This window comes from Mauremys reevesii, linkage group 4 (assembly GCF_016161935.1).
Source record: "Mauremys reevesii isolate NIE-2019 linkage group 4, ASM1616193v1, whole genome shotgun sequence".
NCBI classification, from domain to species: Eukaryota; Metazoa; Chordata; order Testudines; family Geoemydidae; genus Mauremys; species Mauremys reevesii.
This window is the reverse complement of record NC_052626.1, coordinates 143,689,393-143,712,059: the sequence shown is the minus strand read 5'-3', so window position 1 is coordinate 143,712,059 and position 22,667 is coordinate 143,689,393. Positions and strand designations below refer to the sequence as shown.

Sequence of the window (22,667 nt, the reverse complement as noted above, 5' to 3'; positions counted from 1 at the left end):
TGTCATATATCCCAATCTCCTTGTATTAATTTCTGTGAAGCCTGATTCAAGACAAACTTTATCTTCTGATCACACATATTGGCGAGCCATACCCATATTATTAATATCTATCAATTATTATTAATATTACTAATTAATTAGAAAATTAATTATTAAATAAAACTAAATTAAGTGGATAAATTCCACTGTCCCTACTAACCCTCCCCAAATCAGGCTACAACATGAATTCTGCGCGTGCGCAATAGCACAGAATTCCTCCTTGTGCCCCATGAGCTGGGCTGGCACGACCCAGCTACGTACCCCTCCCTTGATGGCCATCACAGTGGATGCTTTGGACATGCTCTTGCTTTGGCACTGCTCAATGATGCTGGCCTGGTTGGTGTTCAGATTAGGGTTGGGTCCCTCCTTTGAAATAGCACAGAGGGGGGAGACACAGCTGGGCTCCTATTCCAGGGCAGTCCCAGTTCCCAGCCCCCACTACTATAACCCACCAGCCGCCCCTCCCCTCCCAGGGACAGGGATAGAACCCAGGCATCCTGAGGCCCCTGGCGACTCTCCCTGCCCTAAACCACCTGCCTCTCTTCAGCCATCCTTAGCTGTTACCTCTGACCGCATGAACCACAGGGACTGCACTTCCCCCCTCTTAAGTGAAGCAGTTCCTAGAGGGGGACAGAGACCCAGCCACCTTAGGGGAGGTGCTGTGGGACAGAGGAAAGGTCCAGTGGAGGAAGGATAAGAGTAGGAGAGACACTACCCCACAGACTAGCATCCTCTGCTCCAGCAGCCAGGGAGGGTGCTGGCCTTGGGCTAACAGAGGTTAGGGGGTACTGGGTTTAGCGGCAACAGAGTCAGTGGTATTGGTCAAGGCTGGGCTCTTTAGCGCCCCCTCTGGCTGGGGCTGTGTCACACCCAGTGTCCATCCCTTTCTCCACCGTAGCTTTCACGGCAAAGCACAGCAGGGCGAACTTCTGGAAGGGCCGGCTGCGGTGGGCATCCCGCAGGCCCTTGATGTGTTTAACCTTGGACTATTTGTCGCGGCTGGTGTAGGTGGCATCTGTGGTGTGCAGGGCCTGGCCCAATGGGCTGGGGCCAGGGGTAGCCGGCAGGGGTGTGAGCATCTGTATGGGGCAGCGGCCCTCCCCCTGGCGATGGGCAAGGACATGGGTGTGAGCTCCTGAAACACACGTTACACAGCTGGGTGAGCGCTCCTGTAAAAACAAAACAAAAAAATACAACAGCCCCCCCCCCCATGTGAGAGCTCCTGGAACCACAGGGGCTAGAATTAGGGGGGCTATGACACCCCCTGGTTTGAAGTGGTTTCCAATATATACAGGGGTTACGGTTTGGTTCACTGGCTTTCAGCACCCCCACTATACAAAGGGCTCCAGACCTACACCTTGCTTGTAATGCACATAGACACAGAGCGAGCGCTGCTCTGACACACACATACCACACACGGCCTGGGTTTGGGGGTGATCTCCTGTAACACACACACCAACATCACACAGCCTAACAACAAACACACCCTAGACAGCCCGACCCGTGTCTTACCGTGACCCTCACAGGTAGCACAGCCTGGCTGGGACCCTCTTGTACCCACGAGTCCCCGCTCCCCTCCCAGAGCTGGGAGAGAACCCAGGAGTCCAGGCTGTGCCAGGACCAGATTGTCATAGGTTTATTCCCCACTTTGAACTTTTGGGTTCCAAGATGGGGACCTGCATGGACTCCTCTAAACTAAAATCCTAGTTTAGATCTGGTTCTCGCTGCCACCAGTTAAGTTTAAAGTGGGTAACACGCTGCCTGTTCCCCCAAAAATTTCCCCTGGGGAACACAGATCCAAACACCTTGAATCTCAACACAAAGGGAAATAATCCATTTTCCCCACCTTCTTCCCCCTCCCCTTGTCCTTGGGAGAGATACCTTGATTCAAACTCCTTGAATCAAACAAAGAGGGATTCACTTTTCCCCCTTCCCTTCCCCTGAAAATCCAAACAAGGGAAGAAATCAATCAAGTTCTAAAAAAGAAAAGAGTTTATTAAAGAACAAAAGAAAGTACACTCTCTCTGTAATACCAGGATGGAAAAATATCACAGGGTCTGACTTATACCCCCCCTTCCTCCTCCTCAGAATAATCAAAGTAACAGCAAACAGGAATAAAGAATTTATCCAGCAAACACACAATTGCAAATACAGAAAGTAACTCAAAAGACTAATCCGTCTTTTTAACTAATACTCACTATATTGAATAGAAGAAAATACTCCAGGAGAACTTGGAAACATGTCTGGCCTCTCTTAGATCCAAAGAGAGCACGAACACTCAAACAAAGAACACAGACAAAGGCTTCCCTCCACAGGGATTTGAAATTATCCTGTCCCTTGATTGGTCCTCTGGTCAGGTGTTCATCAGGTTACAGAGCTTGTTAATCCTTTACAGGTAAGAGACCTTAACCCTGATCTGTTTATTTATGACACAGATGCTGAGGAACTACCAGGTCCTTGTTTCCCTGGGTAAGGACTGATTTCCCTTCATTTATTCACAGCTGTGAAACAGCTGGGTTTCAGAGCCCTCTGCTCCATCCCCCCCCAGGAGAGGCTGCCAGCAGTGAAGTGGGGTGGGGGGAGGTTGAGACTGTTCCCCAAGTCACCCCAGGGACTAATGCTGAAGCCACAGGATGGCAGCCCTGGTGAATGGGGCAGGTTGGCAATCCCTGCTGACTGAATCCTCCTGTTCTCTCTAGATGGCCAAGTCCTACCAGCAGCAGGACAAGCTTTGTGGAGAAAATCAAAGATCACAGGGAAGGGGGGGTCAGCCAGCTAAATCATCCCAGCCAGGGCCTAGGTAACTCATTCCAGTGCTTCACCACCTTCCTAGTGAAAGTTTTTCCTAATATCCAACCTAAACCTCCCACACTGCAACTTGAGACCATTCTTCCCTGTTCTGTCATCTGCCACCACTGAGAACAGTCCAGATCCACCCTCTTTGGAACCCCCTTTCAGGTAGTTGAAAGCAGCTATTAAATCCCCCCATATTCTTCTCTTCTGCAGACTAAATAATCCCAGTCCCCTCAGCCTCCTCTCTGCTCTCTTGTCTTCCAGCCCCTAATCATTAATCATTTTTGTTGCCTGGACTCCCAAAACTGGACACAGTGCTCCAGATGAGCCTCACCTATGCGAATAGAGGGGGAATGATCATATCCCTCAATCTGGGGCAATGCCCCCCTACTTACCAAAAAAAAATGCCATTTCTTGGCAACAAGGGCACACTGCTGACTCTGACTCTATATCCACTGGGCATTGCTGCTGTGTGCTGTGTATCGCCAAACTGGACAGTGATAAATGGACACAAGTCAGATATTAGGAATGGCAATATACAAAAACCTGTAGGAGAAACTTCAAACCTCCTGGCCACACAACAGCAGATCTAAAGGTGGCCATCCTGCAGCAAAAACTTCAGCACCAGACTTCAAAGAGAAACTGCTGAGCTCCAGTTCATCTGCATTTGACACACCATCATCAGGGATTAAAAAAGAAGACTGTGCTAGCCAACTACTACAAAAGCAGTTTCTCCTAACTGCTAGAAGAGGGCCTCATCCTCCTGATTAAAACTGACCTCGTTATCTCTAGCCTGCTTCTTTTTGCATATATATAACCCTGCCCCCTGAAATTTCCACTGCACGTCTGTTAGTCTATAAGGTGCCACAGGACTCTTTGCTACTTTTACAGATCCAAACTAACATGGCTACCCCTCTGATACTTGATACCTGTAATCAGTTTCTTAATGTATTAGGCTTAGATTTGCAAGTTTGTTTTATTTTGCTTTGTGTCTTACTTTGTTCTGTTATTAATTGAAACCACTTAAATCCTACTTTTTATACTTAATAAAATCATGTTTATTAATAAACCCAGAGTAAGTGATTAATACCTGGGGGAGCAAACAGCTGTGCATATCTATCACTGTTACAGAGGGCAGACAATTTACAAATTTACCCTGTATAAGCTTTATACAGAGTAAAACAGATGTATTGGGGGGGGGGGGAATTGGATCACTTTGGGAACTGGTTGTCTAGGTGCTAGAGCAGGGGTTGGCAACCTTTCAGAAGTGCTGTGCTGAGTCTTCATTTATTCACTCCAATTTAAGGTTTTGCGTGCCAGTGATACATTTTAACGTTTTTAGATCTTTCTATAAGTCTATAATATATAACTAAACTATTGTTGTATGTAAAGTAAATAAGGTTTTTAAACATTTTAAAAACCTTCATTTAAAATTAAATTAAAATACAGAGCCCCCGGACCGGTGGCCAGGCCAGCAGAGGAGAGAGTCCACTGAAAATCAGCTCACGTGGTTGCCTACCCGTGCTAGAGACAGGTAACTTGCTTAGCTGTTTTCAGTTAAGTCTGCAGCTTTGGGGGCATGGCCCAGACCCTGGATCTGTTACAGCAGGCTAGCATGTCTGGCTCAACAAGACAGGGTTCTGGAAATCCCAAACTGGCAGGGAAAACTGGCTCTGAGGTAATTTCAGCACATGAGGTGACAGTCCCAAGGGGATCTCTGTGACTGAACCCATCACACCTCCCTTCCCCCATCCCACACAGTGCAGATATGTTTTACCATTTGTCTCTCTCCTCTGCTTGTTGTTAATAAATGAATTTGTTTAGTTTGAAACCAATCTTTGTCGCATTAAATGAAAGCAAACATAGCCACGCAAAGCAACAGACATTTTTCTAAAGTTATTTCAGTGTATAGTATGGAAGAATTGCAGTCATGTACTAGCATTTCAAGCACTGCACTCCTGAGCATAGTAACAAATATTACTGGCTTTCAGCAGCTCCTTATGGCCCAGTGCTGCACCCCTCTAATAGCCCTGGTCTCTGGCTGTTCAAATTCAGCTTCCAGGCGCTGAGCCTCAATGGTCCATCCCTGAGTGAACCTTTCACCCTTCCCGTCACAAATATTATGGAGGTTACAACAAGCGGCTACAAACATAGGAATGTTGTCATCGGCCAGGTCCAGCTTCCCATACAGACAGCGCCAGCGGGTCTTTAAATGACCAAAATCACACTCAACCGTCATTCTCCCAGGATCCCAATGGGCATTTCAACTTCCCCTACAGTGATCTTCTGGTCCAGGAAGAAAGTCCTAGCTTGCAGCTTCCTGAACAGTCCAGTGTTTTGAAAGATGCATGCATCATGCACCTTTCTGAATCAGCCTGGGTTAATGTCTGTGAAATGCCCACAGTGATCCACAAGCGTCTGGAGAATCATCAAGAAATACCCCTTGCGATTAACATACTTGGAGGCTAGTTGGTCTCATGCCAGAAGTGGAATATGCGTCCCATCTATCACCCCTCCACAGTTAGGGAAACCCATTTGCGCAAAGCCATCCACAATGTCATACACATTGCCCAGAGCCATGGTTCTTCTGAGCAGGATGCGATTAATGGCCCTGCACACTTCCATCAACACAAGTCTAACGGTCGACTTTCCCACTCCGAACTGGTTAGCGACTGATTGGTAGCAGTCTGGAGCAGCCAGCTTCCACAGTGCACTTGCCACGTGCTTCTCCATGGGCAGGGCAGCTCTCATTCTCATGTCCTTGCACTGCAGGGCTGGGGCGAGCTCATCACACAGACCCACGGAAGTGGCTTTCCTCATCTGAAAGTTCTGCAGCCGCTGCTTATCCCATACATGCATGACGATGTGATCCCACCATTCAGTGCTTGTTTCCCAAGTCCAAAAAGCGATGTTCCACTGTGGTCAGCACCTCTGTGAATGCCACAAGCAACCTTGTGTTGTAGCTACTATGGGCGGTGAGTTCAATGTCGAGCTCCTCTTCACTTCCCAAAACACTTAGCGGCAGAAGAGGAAGAGATGCTCCGTGGGATAGCTACCCACCTGTCTGCTCTTCCCCACACTGCTCGGCAAAGTCCTCTTCCCTGCTCCACACAGTCTCTCTGCTGGGCATCATGGGGAGAGGACCACTCCCTGGTCTTCATCTGCTGGCGCTGTGCCAGGCCCATCGGCTGCCACAAGCCCCTCAGGCCCTGGCAGTGACACAAGGGTGTTGGTGTGAGTGACCTGGTGCCGGGTGAGGTTGCCCAACTGAGAAAAGCATTTGCCACAATCAGCACAGCTGTATGGCTGCTCCCCGGTGTGTGCGCGCTGGTGTGTTGTCAGGTGTCCGATCTGTGTAAAGCCCTTCCCGCACTCAGCACAGCGGTGCGGCCGCTCCCTGGTGTGCGTGCGCTGATGGACTCTCAGGTGTGAAATCTGTATAAAGCACTTGCCGCAGTCAGCACAGCGGTGCGGCCGCTCCCCGGTGTGCGTACGCTGATGGACTCTCAGGTGTGAAATCTGTATAAAGCACTTGCCGCAGTCAGCACAGCGGTGCGGCCCCTCCACGGTGTGCGTGCGCTGATGGACTCTCAGGTGTGAAATCTGTATAAAGCACTTGCCGCAGTCAGCACAGCGGTGCGGCCGCTCCCCGGTGTGCGTGCGCTGATGGACTCTCAGGATCGAGCTCTGTATAAAGCCCTTGCCGCAGTCAGCACAGCGGTACGGCCGCTCCCCAGTGTGCGTGCGCTGGTGTCTTCTCAGGACTGAGCTGCGTGCAAAGCTCTTGCCACAGTCAGCACAGTGATGCGGCCGCTCCCCGGTGTGCGTGCGCTGGTGTTCACTCAGGCTTGAGCTGTGTGCAAAGCTCTTGCCGCAGTCGGTGCAGCGGTGTGGCTGCTCCCCAGTGTGCGTGCGTTGATGTACTCTCAGGCTTGAGCTGTGTGCAAAGCCTTTGCCACAGTCAGCACAGCAGTAAGGCCACTCCTTAGTGTGTGTGCGCTGGTGTGTTGTCAGGTGTCCGATCTGTGAAAAGCCCTTGCCGCACTCAGCACAGTGGTGCGGCCGCTCCCCGGTGTGCGTGCGCTGATGTATTCTCAGGCTTGAGTTGTGTGCAAAGCCTTTGCCACAGTCAGCACAGCAGTGCGGACGCTCCCCTGTGTGCGTGCGCTGGTGCATTCTCAGCTGTGAGATCTGTGCAAAGCCCTTGCCGCAGTCAGCACAGCAGTGCGGCCGCTCCCCTGTGTGCGTGCGCTGGTGCATTCTCAGCACTGAGATCTGTGCAAAGCCCTTGCCACAATCTTCACAGCGGTATGGCCGCTCCCCAGTGTGTGCGCGCTGGTGTCTTATCAGGTGTGTAAACCGTACAAAGCTCTTGCCGCAGTCGGTGCAGCGGTGTGGCCGCTCTCCAGTGTGCGTGCGTTGATGTATTCTCAGGCTTGAGTTGTGTGCAAAGCCTTTGCCACAGTCAGCACAGCAGTAAGGCCACTCCTTAGTGTGCGTGCGCTGGTGTGTTGTCAGGTGTCCGATCTGTGCAAAGCTCTTGCCGCACTCAGCACAGCAGTGTGGCCGCTCCCCTGTGTGCGTGCGCTGGTGCATTCTCAGATGTGGTATCTGTACAAAGCCCTTGCCACAATCTTCACAGTGGTATGGCCGCTCCTTAGTGTGTGTGCGCTGGTGTGTTGTCAGGTGTCCGATCCGTGAAAAGCCCTTGCCGCACTCAGCACAGTGGTGCGGCCACTCCCCGGTGTGCGTGCGCTGATGTATTCTCAGGCTTGAGTTGTGTGCAAAGCTCTTGCCACAGTCAGCACAGCGATACCGTTGCTCCCTGGGGTGTATGCGCCGATGCTGGTTCAGCACGGAGGGGTTGCTGAACCTCTTGCTGCCGTCAATGCGGTGGTGGGGGCGCCAGCCCCTGGGGAGTCTCTGTTGTGTAGCCACATCTGGTCTCTGGCTGAGTTTATCCGGGGGATGGACTGCGTCCTGTGCATGGATCCCCCTGTGGGCCGTGGGATCCTGCTTTCCTGCTGCACTTTCCCCACACTCAGACTGTGTCCTCGTTCCTCCCAGGATCCCGAGCCCTGCTGGAGAGAGCAGAGGCAATCCCGGTGTTAGCCACTTCCTGGCGCAGCGCCGGGCTGGGGACAGGGCAAGCGGGAGCCCGCTCTGGCCCCGGTGTGCGCTGCTGCCACCCCGGAACCACTTCAGGTAAGCAGTGCTGAGCCGGAACCCGCAGCCCAAACCTCTCCTGCACCCCACCCCCCAATCCCTTGCCCTGAGCCCCCCGCTGCACCCCATACCCCAACGCCCTGCCGAGTCCCCTGCCACACCCCACCCCTCCTGCACCCCAACCCCCTGCCCTTAGCCCCCTCCCACACTCTGCACCCCTCCCTGCACCACTGCCTGAGCCCCTCCCACACTATGCACCCCTGCACCTCAACCCCCTTCCCTTAGCCCCCTCATACACCCCGCACTCCCTCCCACATCCCAACTCCCTGCCCCAGATCTACATTCATGGCCCTGCATGCCATTTCCCCACCCAGATGCGGCCCTCGGGCTAAAAAGTTTGCCCATCCCTGGGTTAGACGGACACCTGTTAAGGATGATCTAGAAAGATAATACTTAGCCTTTCCTCACTTCAGGGGACTGGACTAGATGATCTACCAAGGTCCTTTCTAGGCCTACAATTTTATGATTCATAGATATCAATGCCAGACACACTCCCTGTGACTCCAAACTCCATCTTGCTGCTGTGATTTTCCACAGTAAGGACAAAGGGGCCCTTCCACATGGCAGAGGGTATAAAAAATGCCCTGGAAACCCCTCCATTTTGTCTTCATTCCTGCTTCCAATCCGTATCTCTGGAGTAACCTCTCTACAAGTGAAGTTTTGAACAAAGGACTGAATGACCCAGCCATGCATTGGATGTAATTCCATCTAGCTTGAAACGAGCCTGAACCAAGAACTTTGCAACTGTTGTATGTATTTGATTCCATTTAACCAGTTTTAACTCTCATTTATATTTCTTTCTTTTTATGAATAAACCTTTAAATTTCAAAGGATTGGAAACAGTGTGATTTGTGGGTGAAATCTGAATTGGATGTTGCTCTGGGGCTTGGTCCTTTGGGATCAGGAGAACCTTTTTCTTTAACTGAGGACACTGGTTTTAATAATCATTTGTTCCTATAAGGAGTGCTACTGGTGGTGATACAAGGGAACTGGGGTATCTGAGGGAACTGCTTGTATAACTTCTGGTTAGCCAAGGGGGTGAAACCGAAATCCTCTCTGTTTGGCTGGTTTGATGTGCCTTAGTAGTGAAGGACCCCCAGCCTTGGGCTGTGACTGCCCTGCTCTAACCAGGTCGTCCTGAATTGATACTCTCAGTTGTGTCACCCAAGAGCACCCCTTGTTACACTTCTAGGTTAAGGAGCCCTCTGCCATCAGCTGTGTAAATCAGCAGGGATTGGATTGTTATGATTTACCTGAGGAGGGGCTCTCAGGCCCTGAGCTTTCCCCGGAGTCCTCAGCATCCCAGATCCAGAGCTCTGCCTCCCCTAGCTCGATCCGGTAGATTAAGTCTGGTGTGGAATCTGAATAGCCTGTTTAGGGGAAAGAATCAGTTTTTCACTAAAGTTTTGGGGGCAGGGAATCATTTATATGTTGGTGCAGCCCAGCACAACAGGGCCCAGATCTCAAAGTGTGGCTGCGCAGCACTGGGTGCGACAAGGCCCTGACCTCGGCCAGGTGTGTTCACACAGTACCTGGCACAGCGGGACACTGCTCTCAGTCGCTGCTTCAGAGGAAAGCCCAAGAGATCCCAAGTAGAAGAATAATGATATAAACCTTCCTTAGAGGAGATTTCTTCCCATCTCCCACCAGGCAAGTTTGGTTCATACTCTGAAGCTATGGAACCTTCTCAATTTGCTTTGGGGGCTGAGTCATGTGGCACAAGGTGGCTCCATTACACAGGCCTATCAGTTCTTTTGCTTAGGATGCAGCATTGTTCAACTGTACAGTTGTTAAATTTATGATGCTCATTCTTTTGGGGGAGGTGTGGAGCTGTTACAATCAGCAGGAGAGTTTTCTTCCTGCCTTATTTGTCTAGAGTCAGTTCCTGAGGCAGAGTTGCTGCCCTCCATGTCTGGGCTAGGATTCCTGGAAGCGGTTGTTGCTTATGTGCTGTTTGCAACCACCCCTGTTGCAGGACTTAGGTACGTAATATGTTAGACTAAGATTAGATCCAGGCTCTGTAGCCCTGATTTCTCCTTTAACAGGAAACCAGCCTGAAAGGGGCTGACATTTGCCACCACATGGCAGCTGAGGCATCAAGGAAACTCGTCAGAACTCATAGCTGTGAGTAAAAGAAGAGAAATTGGTTCTTACCCAAGGAAACAAGGGCCTGGTAATTCCTCAGCATCTGGTCCCGGTACAGCTGCTTCTGTGGCTGGGATAGGAGCTCCCACTCCTCCCGGGTGAAATACAGAGCGACGTCCTCAAACGCCACCTGGAGCTGCTGGCACAAGCGTTCCACACTCAGCACCTTCCGCCCCAGCCCCCAGCCCGGAGTCTTAGCAGGGGACGCGGTTTCTAGGGGAGCGACTCCCAGGGACCCCCCCGCCCAGCACCTGTGACCCAGGGACACTCCCCACCCCCAGCTCCCCCAGGGACCCGGGGAAAGGGCTCGCGCCCATCTCCGCCCGGCCAACGCCCTCCCCTCCCCGGCCCCAGCGCCGCTCCCGGGTTTCCGGGGGGTGTCCCGGGGCCCCAGCGCCGCTCCCCGGCCCCCGCGCTCCGGCTGCTGCAGCCCCCGGCCCCGGGGTCACTAGCGCGGGAGGGACCCGGGTCCCGGCCCCCCTCGGCGCGGCCCCCAACCGGGACCAGCCAGGGCCCGGCCGGGAGTCCCCGCCCCGCGTCCTACCTGCGCCGGCCCCGCTGCAGCCATCGCCGGGCTCGGCTCCGGCCCCGGCCGCTTCCTCCGCCCGGCAGCGACTTCCCGCCCCGCGGCTGCTGCCTCCCCGGGGCCGCCTCTCGCCCGCTCCCCGCGCTGGGGCTGCAGCCGGGACCCGCCTGCGCACGGGCCGGGCTGGCCCCGCCCCGCGTCGCCGCCTCCAGCAGCCGGGGGAGGCCCCAGCGCAGGGACCTTCCGGCCCAGCCCCCACTCGCGGCACCTGGGTCCCGAGTCCGGCCGCCGGGGGCGCTCGCGGCGGTAGGAGCCCATAAGGGGGCAGCCCGGTCCTCGCTGTGCCGGGGCGGGGCTGGGAGCCCGGACTCCTGGGTTCTCTCCCGGCTCTGGGAGGGGAGCGGGGACACGTGGGTACAAGAGGGCTCAGGCCAGGCTGTGCAGCGTGTGTCAGTGTCACAGTAAGACTGTGTGGTGTGTTTGTTGCTAGGCTGTGTGATGTTGAGGTGTGTGTGTTACAAGGGATCACACCCCAGGCTGTGTATGGTGTGCAGGTATGAGTGTTGCAGGAAGGCTGTGTGATGTGAGTGTTTTACAGATCCCAGCCTGGCTGTGTAGTGTGTGTGTGTGTGTTACAGGAGTTAACCCCTGGCTGTAGTGTGCATGTGTTTCAGGAGCAGGGTGTGTGTGTGTGTTACAGGAGCTCAGTCACACCTGGCTGTAGTGTGTGCTACATGTGTGTTTCAGGAAGGCTGCGCAGTGTGTGTTACGTGTATGTTACAAGATCTGTCACCCATCTGTGTAACACGTGTGTGTGTGTTTCAGGAGCTCACACCCATGTCCCTCCCCAGCACCATGGGGAGAGCACCTGCCCCATACAGATGCCGTGTTCTGGCCTCAGTGCTGGCGCCCAGGCTGGCTGCCCCCACCCACTGCCCTGCACACCACACGTACGGACACAACACATGGTCAAAGTCAAACTCATCAAGGGCCCATGGGACGTCGACCACAGCTGGCTCTTCCAGGATCTCACCATGCCCTGCACTTGCTATGAAAGGCATGTGGGAGGGGGGAGGAAGGGACGGATCCTGTGTGTGACCCAGCTCCAGCCAAGCTTGTGGCTGCAGAGCCCTGCCAGCCCAGCATTGACCAGTAGCACTGACTCTGGTGTCCCTAAGCCCAGCACCCCCTAACCTCTGTTAGCTCAAGGCCAGCATCCCCTCTGGCTGCTGGAGGAGAGGATGCTGGTCTGTGGGGTAATGTCTCCCCTCCTCATCCTTTCTCCATTGGACCTTTCCTGTTTCACAGAACCTCCCCTAAGGTGCCTGGGTCTCTGCCCCCCTCTAGCAGCTGCTTTGCATAAGAGGGGGGAAGCCCAGTTCCTGTGGTTCAGGCGGATAAGAGCTAACGCTGGCTCAAAAGGGGAAGGGGTTGGGACAGGTGGTGCGGAGCAGGGAGGGATAGTCAGAGTCAGGACACCTGGGTTCTATCCCTGGCTCCTGGAGAGGAGTGGAGGCAGGTGGGGTAAAGGAGTGGGGGCTGGGAGCCTGGACTGCCCTGGAATGGGATCCCAGCCACGTCTCCCTTGTGACTTCCTGCAGACCCAACCCTGATCCTGAACACCAACCTGGCAAAGGAGCAAGAGCATGCCCAAAGCATCCATTGAGGCAGCCATCAAGGGAGGGGTATGGAGCCAGGTCCCAGCAGCCCCAGCTCACGGGGCAGAGGGGCTCATTCTCTGGGCCATGGCAAGGGGCATTGGGAGCCTTGAATGAGGGAGCGAGGCTGGGCTGGTGGCTACAGGGCTGGGCTGGGCTAGGCTACAGGATTCCTGGTGTCTATTCTTAGCTCTGCCACTTGCGCCCTCTGTGACCTTGGGCAAATCACTTAGGTCATAGAGAATTGCCAGACTGGATCAGAGCAGAGGTGTGTCCACTCCAGTGTCCTGTTTCCAGCACCAGAGGCTGCAGAGGCAGGTGTAAGAATCCCGCAGTCGTGGATGTGGGGATAATCACCCTGCGCTAGTGTCACTGTGCTTCAGAGGGTCACACCAAGAATACCAGATTCAGGACAAACTGCTGAGAAATAGGTGCAGACACGCCAAACCCGGTGGTTATTCCTCCACAAGATAGACCAGACCAGGAAACATTTGTCTCACCACAGTGGCTAACTTAGGTATCCCAGTCCTTGTTTCACCACCCAGACACTAGACTTAATGATGAATGGTTATTTACAACCAATTTAATCAAAGAGTTCTTCTGATCCCAAAGGACCCGCCCCATACCCAGGTTAATATATAGCTCAGATCTTGCCCAATAATCGCCGTTGCCAATCCTTTGGTATCTAATATCTAAAGGTTTAGGTATAAGCGAAAAGAAAGAGGTTAACGGAACGGTTAACAGGATCAAACACATACACACATTGCAAAGTTCTTGTGGCCGGTTTGAAGCAGTGATGGAATAAACTGCTGGCTTGTTAAGTCTCTGATGGCATCCAAAAGAATGGAAGGTCCCGAGTCCATTAGTTAGAAAGCTCCTTTTATTATAAGTCTGTAGTCCAGATATCGGTGCAGGAAAGAGGCAAAATGCAGATGCTTCTAGGGCTTGTTATAGCTTCTGCCAGGCCTAAGTGTTTCATGATTTTCTTATTTCTTTTTTAATATTTTGCTAAATGTGCCAAATAAGTCAATATCCAGGTCTGCATTTTGTCTCCTACATGGGTGTATTGTTAGATTTAACTGACATTAGGCTGTGTGTATGTGTTTTGTATAAAATACTGCCGAAAACAAGTATGATGTTCCGTGAGACTTAACTGTCAATAAAACTAACTTGAATGTATGCTTAAAGTAGTTTATCTATACAATAATATGCAGTTTGGTTTGAGTGAATGCTTAATTGTTTTGAGAAAGAGGAGGGAAGGGTGGATGTTAGTGTTACGTGTCTGTATGTGTGTAGAGAGGTCAGAAAACAACATTTATAGCTCTGGTAAAAAGTGCAATTAACCCTAACACAAAATAGTTTAAACTAGCCCTACATTTTATCTACATGGGGTGTATTGAGCACTGTTAGATTTCTTTTAAGCTAGGCTGTGTGCATACTCTGTATGAAATAATGCTGAAAAACAAGTATGAATGTGTATGTGAGTGGGTGACATCTATAAAGCTAGTTTGAATGTTTGCTTATGGTGGTTTATAAGTTGGCTCGAATGAATGCTTATTCATTTTGGGAAGTAGGGCTGGGAGGGGTTTGGGACTGGGGCTGTGTGTGCATGCTTTGGGGTTTGTTTGTTTTTAATCTATTTTTAATTTCTCTAACCCTTCACCCACTTCCACAATATACATAGGAAAGAACAGTTCTAGCTCATATAACTGAGCAGCAGGAACTCCAATATAAACATTTACTATGGTTCTCCTCTCCCATGTCATGTGGGTCACAGACTGCTGAGCCCGGCTAGACCCCTCCGGAGAGGAGAACGCCTGACTCGCCGTGCCACCGGACTCCACAACGTTCTCCAACTTCACCTCTTTGTCCACGACTTGGTTCGGGCTTGAGGCCCCTATCCACCGCCTGCAGCCCCACCGAAGTATCCACAGGGCTCTTGGCAGTGGAGGTGGGGTCACCACCAAGGGTGGCGTCCAGCTCCTTATAGAAGTGGTAGGTCCTCAGCGCAGGACCAGAGTGAGGGTTTCCCTCCCTTGCCTTCTGGTACGCCTGCCTCAGCCCCTTCATCTTTGCTCAGCGCTGCTGCCTCCTCCACCCTGGAACCGGACTTTTGGTTCGGGCACCATTTAGAGTTGCCAGATCCCAAAAACCAGACACCCAGAAACCCTAAATGGCACCTGGACACCAAAGCCAAAACCTGGACAGGTGGCAACCCTACCAGTCATACAATAGTACGTCCTGCGGAACAGGCCCCTCCTTTCATCTCATTAAAAGCTGGTGGGTTCCTGGCTGGTCAGATCTCCCCTTGCCCAGTTTGGCAGTGACATCTGGAGGGCTGTGGGGGACGTTACTCTTTCATGCTGTACAAAGGGGTGTGTGAAGCCCGGTGTTTTCATTTAAAGGCACGGCAAGACATTACACACTGAAGAGCTGTTTTTAAAGGCAGTGTGGTTCAGTGGGCTGAGCTATGGGCTGGGATCTAGGAGACCCGAGTTCCATTCCCAGCTCTGCCACTGGCCTGTTGACTCACCTTGGGTGAGGCTCTCTGTGCCTTGGTTTTCCCATCTGTAAAATGGGGATTGAGGCACTAAGTGGCTTTGTAAAGCACTTTGAGGTGTACAGCTGGCCCCCATCTTTAAGTATTTCAATAGAATAATACATTTCAAGTACAACCAAATCAAACCACCCGCCTACCCCAAGTGTTGAGGCACTAATGCAGTAGGCTGTGACCATCTGCTCTAAATTCCCTCCACCTGTCTGCTCTTTCCCACACTTGGTCAGCCAAGTCCCCTTCCATGTTCCCCCGTGTCTCTCTGTTGGGCATCACTGGGACAGGACCACTCCCTGGTCTGCACTAGCTGCCAGAAGCCTCTCAGGCCCTGGCGGTGGCAGAGCAGCATTCGTATGCGTAACCGGGTGCTGGATGAGGTTGGCCCATCTAGCAAAGTGCTTGCCCCAGTGAGCACAGCTGTACTGCTGCTCTCAGCTGTGAATGAACCAATGTGGTAGCAAGGAGGCGGCCTGTGCAAAGCTCTTGCTGCAGCCAGCGCATCAGAATGTCCTCCCCCCAGTGTGCGTGCACTGGTGCTTGGTGGGTGGACTGGTTTTTTTTGACCTTCTTACCAGAATCATCACAGTGGTGCAGCTGCTCCCTGGTGCCTGCGCTGGTGTTTTCTCAGGGTTGAGCTCTGTGCAAAGTCCTTGCCACAGTCAGTACAGTGATACGGTCGCTCCCCAGTGTGCGTGCGTTGGTGTGATCTCAGGGTTGACTTCTCTGCAAAGCCCTTGCCGCAGTCAGCACAGCGATATGGCCGCTCTCCAGTGTGTGCTCGCTGGTGTATTCTCAGCTGTGAGCGCCCTGCAAAGCCTTTCCCACAGTCGGCACAGCAGTACGGCCGCTCCCCAGTGTGTATGCGCTGGTGCAGTGTCAGTGTGGAGGCACAGCGGAATCCCTTACCACAGTGGGCACAACGGTGTGGCCGCTCCTCAGTATGCGTGCGTTGGTGTGATCTCAGGTTTGACCCCTCCGCAAAGCCCTTGCCACAGTCAGCACAGCGATATGGCCGCTCCCCAGTGTGTGTGCGCTCGTGTATTCTCAGCTGTGAGCGCCCTGCAAAGCCTTTCCCGCAGTCAGCACAGCAGTACGGCCGCTCCCCAGTGTGTATGCGCTGGTGCAGTGTCAGTGTGGAGGCACAGCGGAATCCCTTACCACAGTGGGCACAATGGTGTGGCCGCTCCCCAGTGTGTGTGCGCTGGTGCAGTGTCAGTGTAGTGGTACAGGGGAATCCCTTACCACAGTGGGCACAACGGTGTGGCCACTCCCCAGTGTGCGTGCGCTGGTGTTTCCTCAGGCTTGAGCTCACTGCAAAGCCCTTATTGCAGTCGGCACAGTGGTACGGCCGCTCCCCAGTGTGTGTGCGCTGATGTATTCTCAGCGTTGAGCTATCTGCAAAGCCCTTGCCGCAGTCAGCACAGTGATGCGGCCGCTCCCCAGTGTGCATGAGCTGGTGTCTTTTCAGGTGTGAGCGCCATGCAAAGCTCTTGTCACAGTCAGCACAGGAATGCGGCCGCTCCCCGGTGTGCATGCGCTGGTGCTGGGTCAGTGTGGACGAACTGCAGAATCCCTTACCACAGTGGGCACAGTGGTACGGCCGCTCCCCAGAGTGCATGCGCTGGTGTATTCTCAGACCTGAGCTCTCTGCAAAGCCCTTGCCGCAGTCAGCACAGCGATGTGGCCGCTCCCCGGTGTGCATGCGCTGGTGTCTTCTCAGGTGTGACCTCCGTGCAAAGGCCTTGCCACAGTCAGAGCAGCAGTGCAGCCACGCCCCAGTGTGCTTGCACTGGTGCTGGGTCAGCGCGGACGGGCTGCTGAAGCTCTTGCCGCAGTCGATGCAGCGGTGGGGACTCTGGCCCATGGGGAGTCTCTGGTGTGTAGCAAGGTCTAGTCTCTGGCTGAATTTACCCTGGGGATGGACTGCGTCCGGTGCATGGATCCCTATGTGGGATGTGGAATCTTGACTCCCTGCCACACTTTCCCCACATTGAGTCTGTGTCCACGTTCCCCTCAGGATCCCGAGCCCTGCTGGAAAGAGGTCACGGTTAAGGCTACAGGTTTGTCAAGGATGGAAAATGTCACAGATGGAGCGATTTCCCCATTTGTCCATGACTGGTTTTTGGATGGGTGCCTCACTCTGCAATGGCAGGTCCTGTCTCACAGAGTTGGACCCAACAACTCACTCTGGGTACTGAGACCTGGCCTGTGGGGTTACAGCGCCACTCGGATTTGCCCCCACCCCCAGTGATAATGGTGGGGGAAGGAGGCCAAACTTCAGTGAATGGCCTTGCCCCCCAGATCCTCTCTAGCTCGCACCAACCCCTCTGCACCAGGCTGCGGTCAGGATTGCAGCACTGGGGGAAGTGCTGGGCGGGTGCCCCCTGGGCATGGCGAGGAGGAGGGCAGGTTTTGTTAAAAATCAGGGAGCAGTCAGAGGAAGTTTAGTGACCTGTGACTTTTACTACATTTTCTGTAATTTATGATACAAAAATGCCATAACAAATCTGCAGCCTGACTCGGTGGTTCCACCCTATGTTGTTTGTGCAGCGCCTAGGGCCTGCTCCCACCTGCACCACGCACCTCTTGGGTTTTCTTTGATGATTAAACTGTAGCTTGCCCAGGACACAGGCAGCGCCTGGCACAACAGGGCCCTCATCCAGCACTAGAGCCTCAAAGTGCTAACAAATAGAGACCGGGGTTTGTTTCAAATTGATTTTGGTTTTATTTCAATCAGAGGTTTTTATTTACATGTGGCTGGTTCTTCACATTCTCCTGTTTTATGAGGCCTGTTCCACAGTGTTTGCGCTGTTTTAACCATATTGGTTCGAAACTAGCTCACGTAGATGCAGTGAGACTGGTATCAAGCTGCTTAGAACTACGCGTTTTATTCCTGCAGGGGTGTGAGTCCTTTTCAAAAAAACTAAACTAAAATCCGCAAGAGGGTAGGGTTTTTTTGGGGGCGGTGGGGGGTGGGAAGGGGATAGAGGGGATGACAAGCCACTCAGGGTTTGTGTGATGTAATCTGAAAACCATGTCTTTTGTTTTACAACCCAATCAGTGACACTGCTGAGCTGGAAGGGGTGAATGGCTGCTACCCGGCAGGCTTTTGATCTACAGACAGACACAGACTGTGTTAGGGCTGAGGGCTGTGCAAAGCATTGACACAGAAGCAATGTAAGTGACAACAATTTTGTTCCACTGAGAGAGGAGGAGAGGGGGATGTGACAAAGGCCATTCCACCCCCTCTCCTTCACACCCAGCCCATACACCAGGGTACTCCAAGATGTGGCCCGAAGGATGATTTTCTCTGGCTCCCAAACATGGCCGCTCCCAAAGCAGCATCTGCCTGGAACCCGGGGCAGTTTTAGAGCATTACAGTGACGCGCTGGAAGTGCCAGAGACCTGCTCTATAAAATAGTGTCCTTCATGTGATATAACCTCGCACTCATCACTTATCATACGTGACTGACCCTGCTCTGAGTCATTCCCAGCTTTCCCCTTGTTCACTGGGGCAGGTTTCTCCAGTCTGAGAGGTCACGTGCAAAGTGAAGTGGCAGAGAGGGGGCTGGGTGGGAACCTGGAGAGGACAGCGCTTTCTCTGCCAAGGGCCAGTGACTCGGGGATACTCTCCCAGGCTGCAAACAGGTTTTTGTCCCTATCTGAACTATTTCTGGATCCGGGTGCTAAGGGCCGCAGGGCACCAGCACACACAGCTTGGGTCAGGAGGGTCAGCGGCATGAAGCCCATTTGAAAAATCTCTAGGGCACCCCTGCCTTGGTATGATTTTCTGAGATGTGGGAAGCCTAGGTGTTGTTGTGGTCTATGGACCCGCAGGCGTGTCTTTCTAGCCAGGTGCTTGTCACTCCCCAATGCCAGACCCACTGACACACACAGATTTGATCCTCACAGCCCCAGTGCCCTCTCCATTACACAGCTGGGGAAACTGAGGCATGGTGGAGCTGTAGTGACTCGCTTCTAGAACTGAACCAAGATCTTTTGAATCCTACTGCAATATCCCACCCCCTAGGTAAATGCAGTCCCCATATGCTCCCCCACCACAGAGACCTCTCTCTTTCCCTCAGCATCCCACAAATCTTACCCCTCCCCACATTGTCTCATATCACCATCCCACCCCTCTCCAATTTCATCACCTCCCCACCTCCAATCCATTTCTCTTTCACAGCTTTGAGGTCCCACCCGCACTCCAGAAAGGATGTAGACAAACTGGACAGGGTCAGAGGGGAGCAACGAGAATGATTAAAGATCGAGGAAAACAGGACCTACGAGGAACAATTGGATTAGTTTAGTCTGGCGAAGGAAAGGCTAAGGTGGGCTTGATAACAGTCTTCAAGTATGTAAAAGGTTGTTACAAAGTAGAGGGTGATAAATTGTTCTCCTTATCCACTGAGGCCAGGACAAGAAGTAATGGGCTTAAATTGCAGCAAGGGAGATTTAGGTTAGAGATTAGGAAAAACTCTAAAGTGTAGTTAAGCCCTGGAACAAATTACCTGTGATGGTTGTGGAATCTCCATCATGGGAGGTTTCTAAGAACAGGTTAGACAAACACCTGTCAGGGATGGACTAGGTAATACTTAGTCCTGTCTCAGTGCAGGGGACTGGACTAGATACCTACTGAGGTCCCTTCCAGTCCTACATGTCTATGATTTCTAGGATTCATAGATATCAAGGCCAGACAGGCTCATTGTGCCCATCCAGCCTGGCTTCCTGCCTATCCCAGCCAGAGAAGCTCCCCAGTGATTCCTGCCTCCAGCCCACTAACTCCTTCCCCTCCAAAATAAATACTAGCCCCTAATTCCCAGCCTCCATTTGTCCCCTTCAGTTCCCAGCCAATGGATCTCGCTCTGCCTTTGCCTTCTACATTAAGGAGCCCTCCACTAGCAGGTGCAGATAATCAGAAGGGATCAGATTATTATGACTCACCTGAGGAGGGGCTCGCAGGCCGTGAGGTTTCTCTGGAGTCCTTGGCATCCTGGATCCAGAGCTCTGCCTGCCCTACCTCGATCCGGTGGATTAAGTCCGGTGTAGAACCTGAATAGCCTGTTTGGGGGGAATTAATCAGTTTTATTACTAAAGTTTTGGAGGTTGGGACTCATTTATATATTGGTGCAACCCAACACAATAGGCCCTGATCTCGGTCAGTGTTTGTCTGTGCAGCACTGGGTGCAATGAGGCCCCAATCTCGGACACTATTTGAGAGGAAAGCGCAGGAGATCCCAAGCAGGAGAATAATGAAATAAATCGTCCTTAGAGGAGATTTCGTCCCATCTCCTGCCAGGCAGGCTCAGTTCGTACTCTGAAACAGCAGCGTCTATGACCCGTCTCAATTTACTTTGGGGCTGTCATGGCAAGTATCACTGTTATACAGACCTATCAATTTTTTGCTTAGGGTGCAAGAATTGTTCAAATGTACAGTTAAGATTATGATGTTCATTTTTTGGGGGGCAGTGGGGAGCTGTTTTCTTCCTGCATTATTAGTCTTATTTGCGCATGTGCTGTTTGCAACCAGCCCTGTGCCAGGACTGAGGTAGGTAAACAAGTTACACTAAGATTAGCCCCAGGCTCTGTAACCCTGATTTCATCTTTAACAGGAAGCCGAACTGAAAGAGGCTGACATTTGCAACTACTTGGGCATGTGGTGGCACATGGCAGGTTAGGCAATGAGGGAACCCAGATATTTCACAGCTCTGTGAGTAAAGATAAATAGGTCGTTACCCAAGGAAACAAGGACCCGGTAATTCCTCAGCATCTGGTCCCGGTACAGCTGCTTCTGTGGCTGGGATAGGAGCTCCCACTCCTCCCGGGTGAAATACAGAGCGACGTCCTCAAACGCCACCTGGAGCTGCTGGCACAAGCGTTCCACACTCAGCACCTTCCGCCCCAACCCCCAGCCCGGAGTCTCGGCAGGGGACGCGGTTTCTAGGGGAGCGACTCCCAGGGACCCCCCCGCCCAGCACCTGTGACCCAGGGAGACTCCGCCCCCCCCCAGCTCCCCCAGGGACCCGGGGGAAGGGGTCGCGCCCATCTCCGCAGCTCCGCCCGGCCAACGCCCTCCCCTCCCCGGCCCCAGGGACGCTCCCCGGCCCCCGCGCTCCGGCTGCTGCAGCCCCCGGCCCCGGGGTCACTAGCGCGGGAGGGACCCGGGTCCCGGCCCCCTCGGCTCGGCCCCCAGCCGGGACCAGCCAGTGCCCGGCCGGGGAGTCCCCGCCCCGCGTCCTACCTGCGCCGGCCCCGCTGCAGCCATCGCCGGGCTCGGCTCCGGCCCCGGCCGCTTCCTCCGCCCGGGCAGCGACTTCCCGCCCCGCGGCTGCTGCCTCCCCTGGGTCGCTTCCTGCCGGACTGGCCCGGAAAGGCCCCGCCCCGCTCGCTGGGCGCTGCGGAACCAGAACCGGCTCCAGCCCCTCCCCGCCCTCCAAGGGCCCCGCGCCTGCGCCGCCGGCTCCAGCAGCCGGGGGAGGCCCCAGCCCAGGGACCTTCCAGCCCAGCCCCCCGGACGCCTGGGTCCCGAGTCTAGTTGAGGCAGGGAGTTGGGGTGCAGGAGAGGGTAAGGGCTGGGGGTGTGGGCGGGGCTGGGGATGAGGGCTTTGGGGTGCAGTAAGTGGGTCCAGGCTGGGGGGCGAGGCCAAGGGATTCGGAGTGTGGGAGGGGGCTGTGGGTTGAGGCAGGGAGTTGGGGTGCAGGAGGGGGGTGAGGATTCTGGGGTGGGACCAGGTCTGAGGGGTTCACAGCGTGGGAGGGGGGTCTAGGTTGGGGTGCAGGGGTGTAGGTGGGGGCTCTGAGTATGGGGAGGGCACTCAGTGCTGGGGCAGGCAGATGGGGTTGGAGCACGTGCTTACCTCCAGCACCTCCGAGTCAGTGGCACAGCAGGGCTAAGGCATCATAGAATATCAGGGACCTCAGTTGGTATCTAGTCCAACCCCCTGCTCAAAGCAGGACCAACCCCAACTAAATCAGCATGGTGTGTACGAATGTGATGTGAGTGTTTTATAGATCCCAGCCTGGCTGTGTAGTGTGCGTGTGTTACAGGAGTTAACCCCTGGCTGTAGTGTGCGTGTGTTTCAGGAGCTGTGTGTATGTGTGTGTTACAGGAGCTCAGTCACACCTGGCTGTAGTGTGTGCTACATGTGTGTTTCAGGAGGGTTGTGCAGTGTGTGTGAGTGTGTGTAATCTGTATGTTACAGGATCTCTCACCCATCTGTGTAACTTGTGTGTGTGTGTCTGTTTCAGAAGCTCACACCCATGTCCCTGCCCAGCGCCATGGGGAGAGCAGCTGCCCCATACAGATGCCGTGTTCTGGCCTCAGTGCTGGCGCTGAAGGAGCTGGTGCTCAGCCTGGCTGCTCCCGCCCACTGCCCTGCACACCGCACATACTGCCCCTGCCGGCCACAATAAATGGTCCAAAATCAAACTCATCAAGGGCCTGCAGGATGCCAACTGCAACTGGCTCTTCCAGAAGCTCGCCATGCCCTGCACTTGCTGTGAAAGGTATGAGGGGGCGAAGGAAGGATGGATCCTATGTGTGATCCAGCTCCAGCTAGAGTGAGTGCTTCAGAGCCCTGCCAGAGTCCCACGGGCCCTGAGGGGACACGACAGAGCCCTGCTAGCCCAGCCTTGACCAGCAGCACCAGGGTGGATTTGATTTAAATCATGATTTAAATGTAGCATTGTCTGTGACCAAGCTGGGTACTAGACATTTGAATTTTTT

At 53.5% G+C, this 22,667-nt stretch overlaps 1 protein-coding gene and 1 pseudogene across 3 annotated transcripts; both read right to left on the bottom strand.

Annotated features, from left to right (window-relative positions):
- Positions 1-5,435: 5,435 nt before the first annotated feature.
- Positions 5,436-22,667, bottom strand: part of LOC120403134 — a 30,296-nt pseudogene continuing 13,064 nt past the window's right edge.
- Positions 12,166-21,294, bottom strand: LOC120403158 (zinc finger protein 436-like). 3 transcript variants are annotated; one of them, XM_039533968.1, is made up of 4 exons: positions 21,183-21,294; positions 20,678-20,804; positions 19,886-20,002; positions 12,166-16,972 (listed from the first exon to the last, which is right to left on the bottom strand). In XM_039533968.1, exons 1-4 carry the CDS (start codon positions 21,204-21,206, stop codon positions 15,522-15,524), a joined length of 1,719 nt encoding a protein of 572 aa, XP_039389902.1. In that variant the 5' UTR covers positions 21,207-21,294; the 3' UTR covers positions 12,166-15,521. The 3 variants fall into 3 exon arrangements, with proteins under 3 accessions (XP_039389902.1, XP_039389900.1, XP_039389901.1); XM_039533966.1 differs by having other exon boundaries at positions 20,678-20,807; positions 21,183-21,288; XM_039533967.1 differs by having other exon boundaries at positions 12,166-16,969; positions 20,678-20,807; positions 21,183-21,288.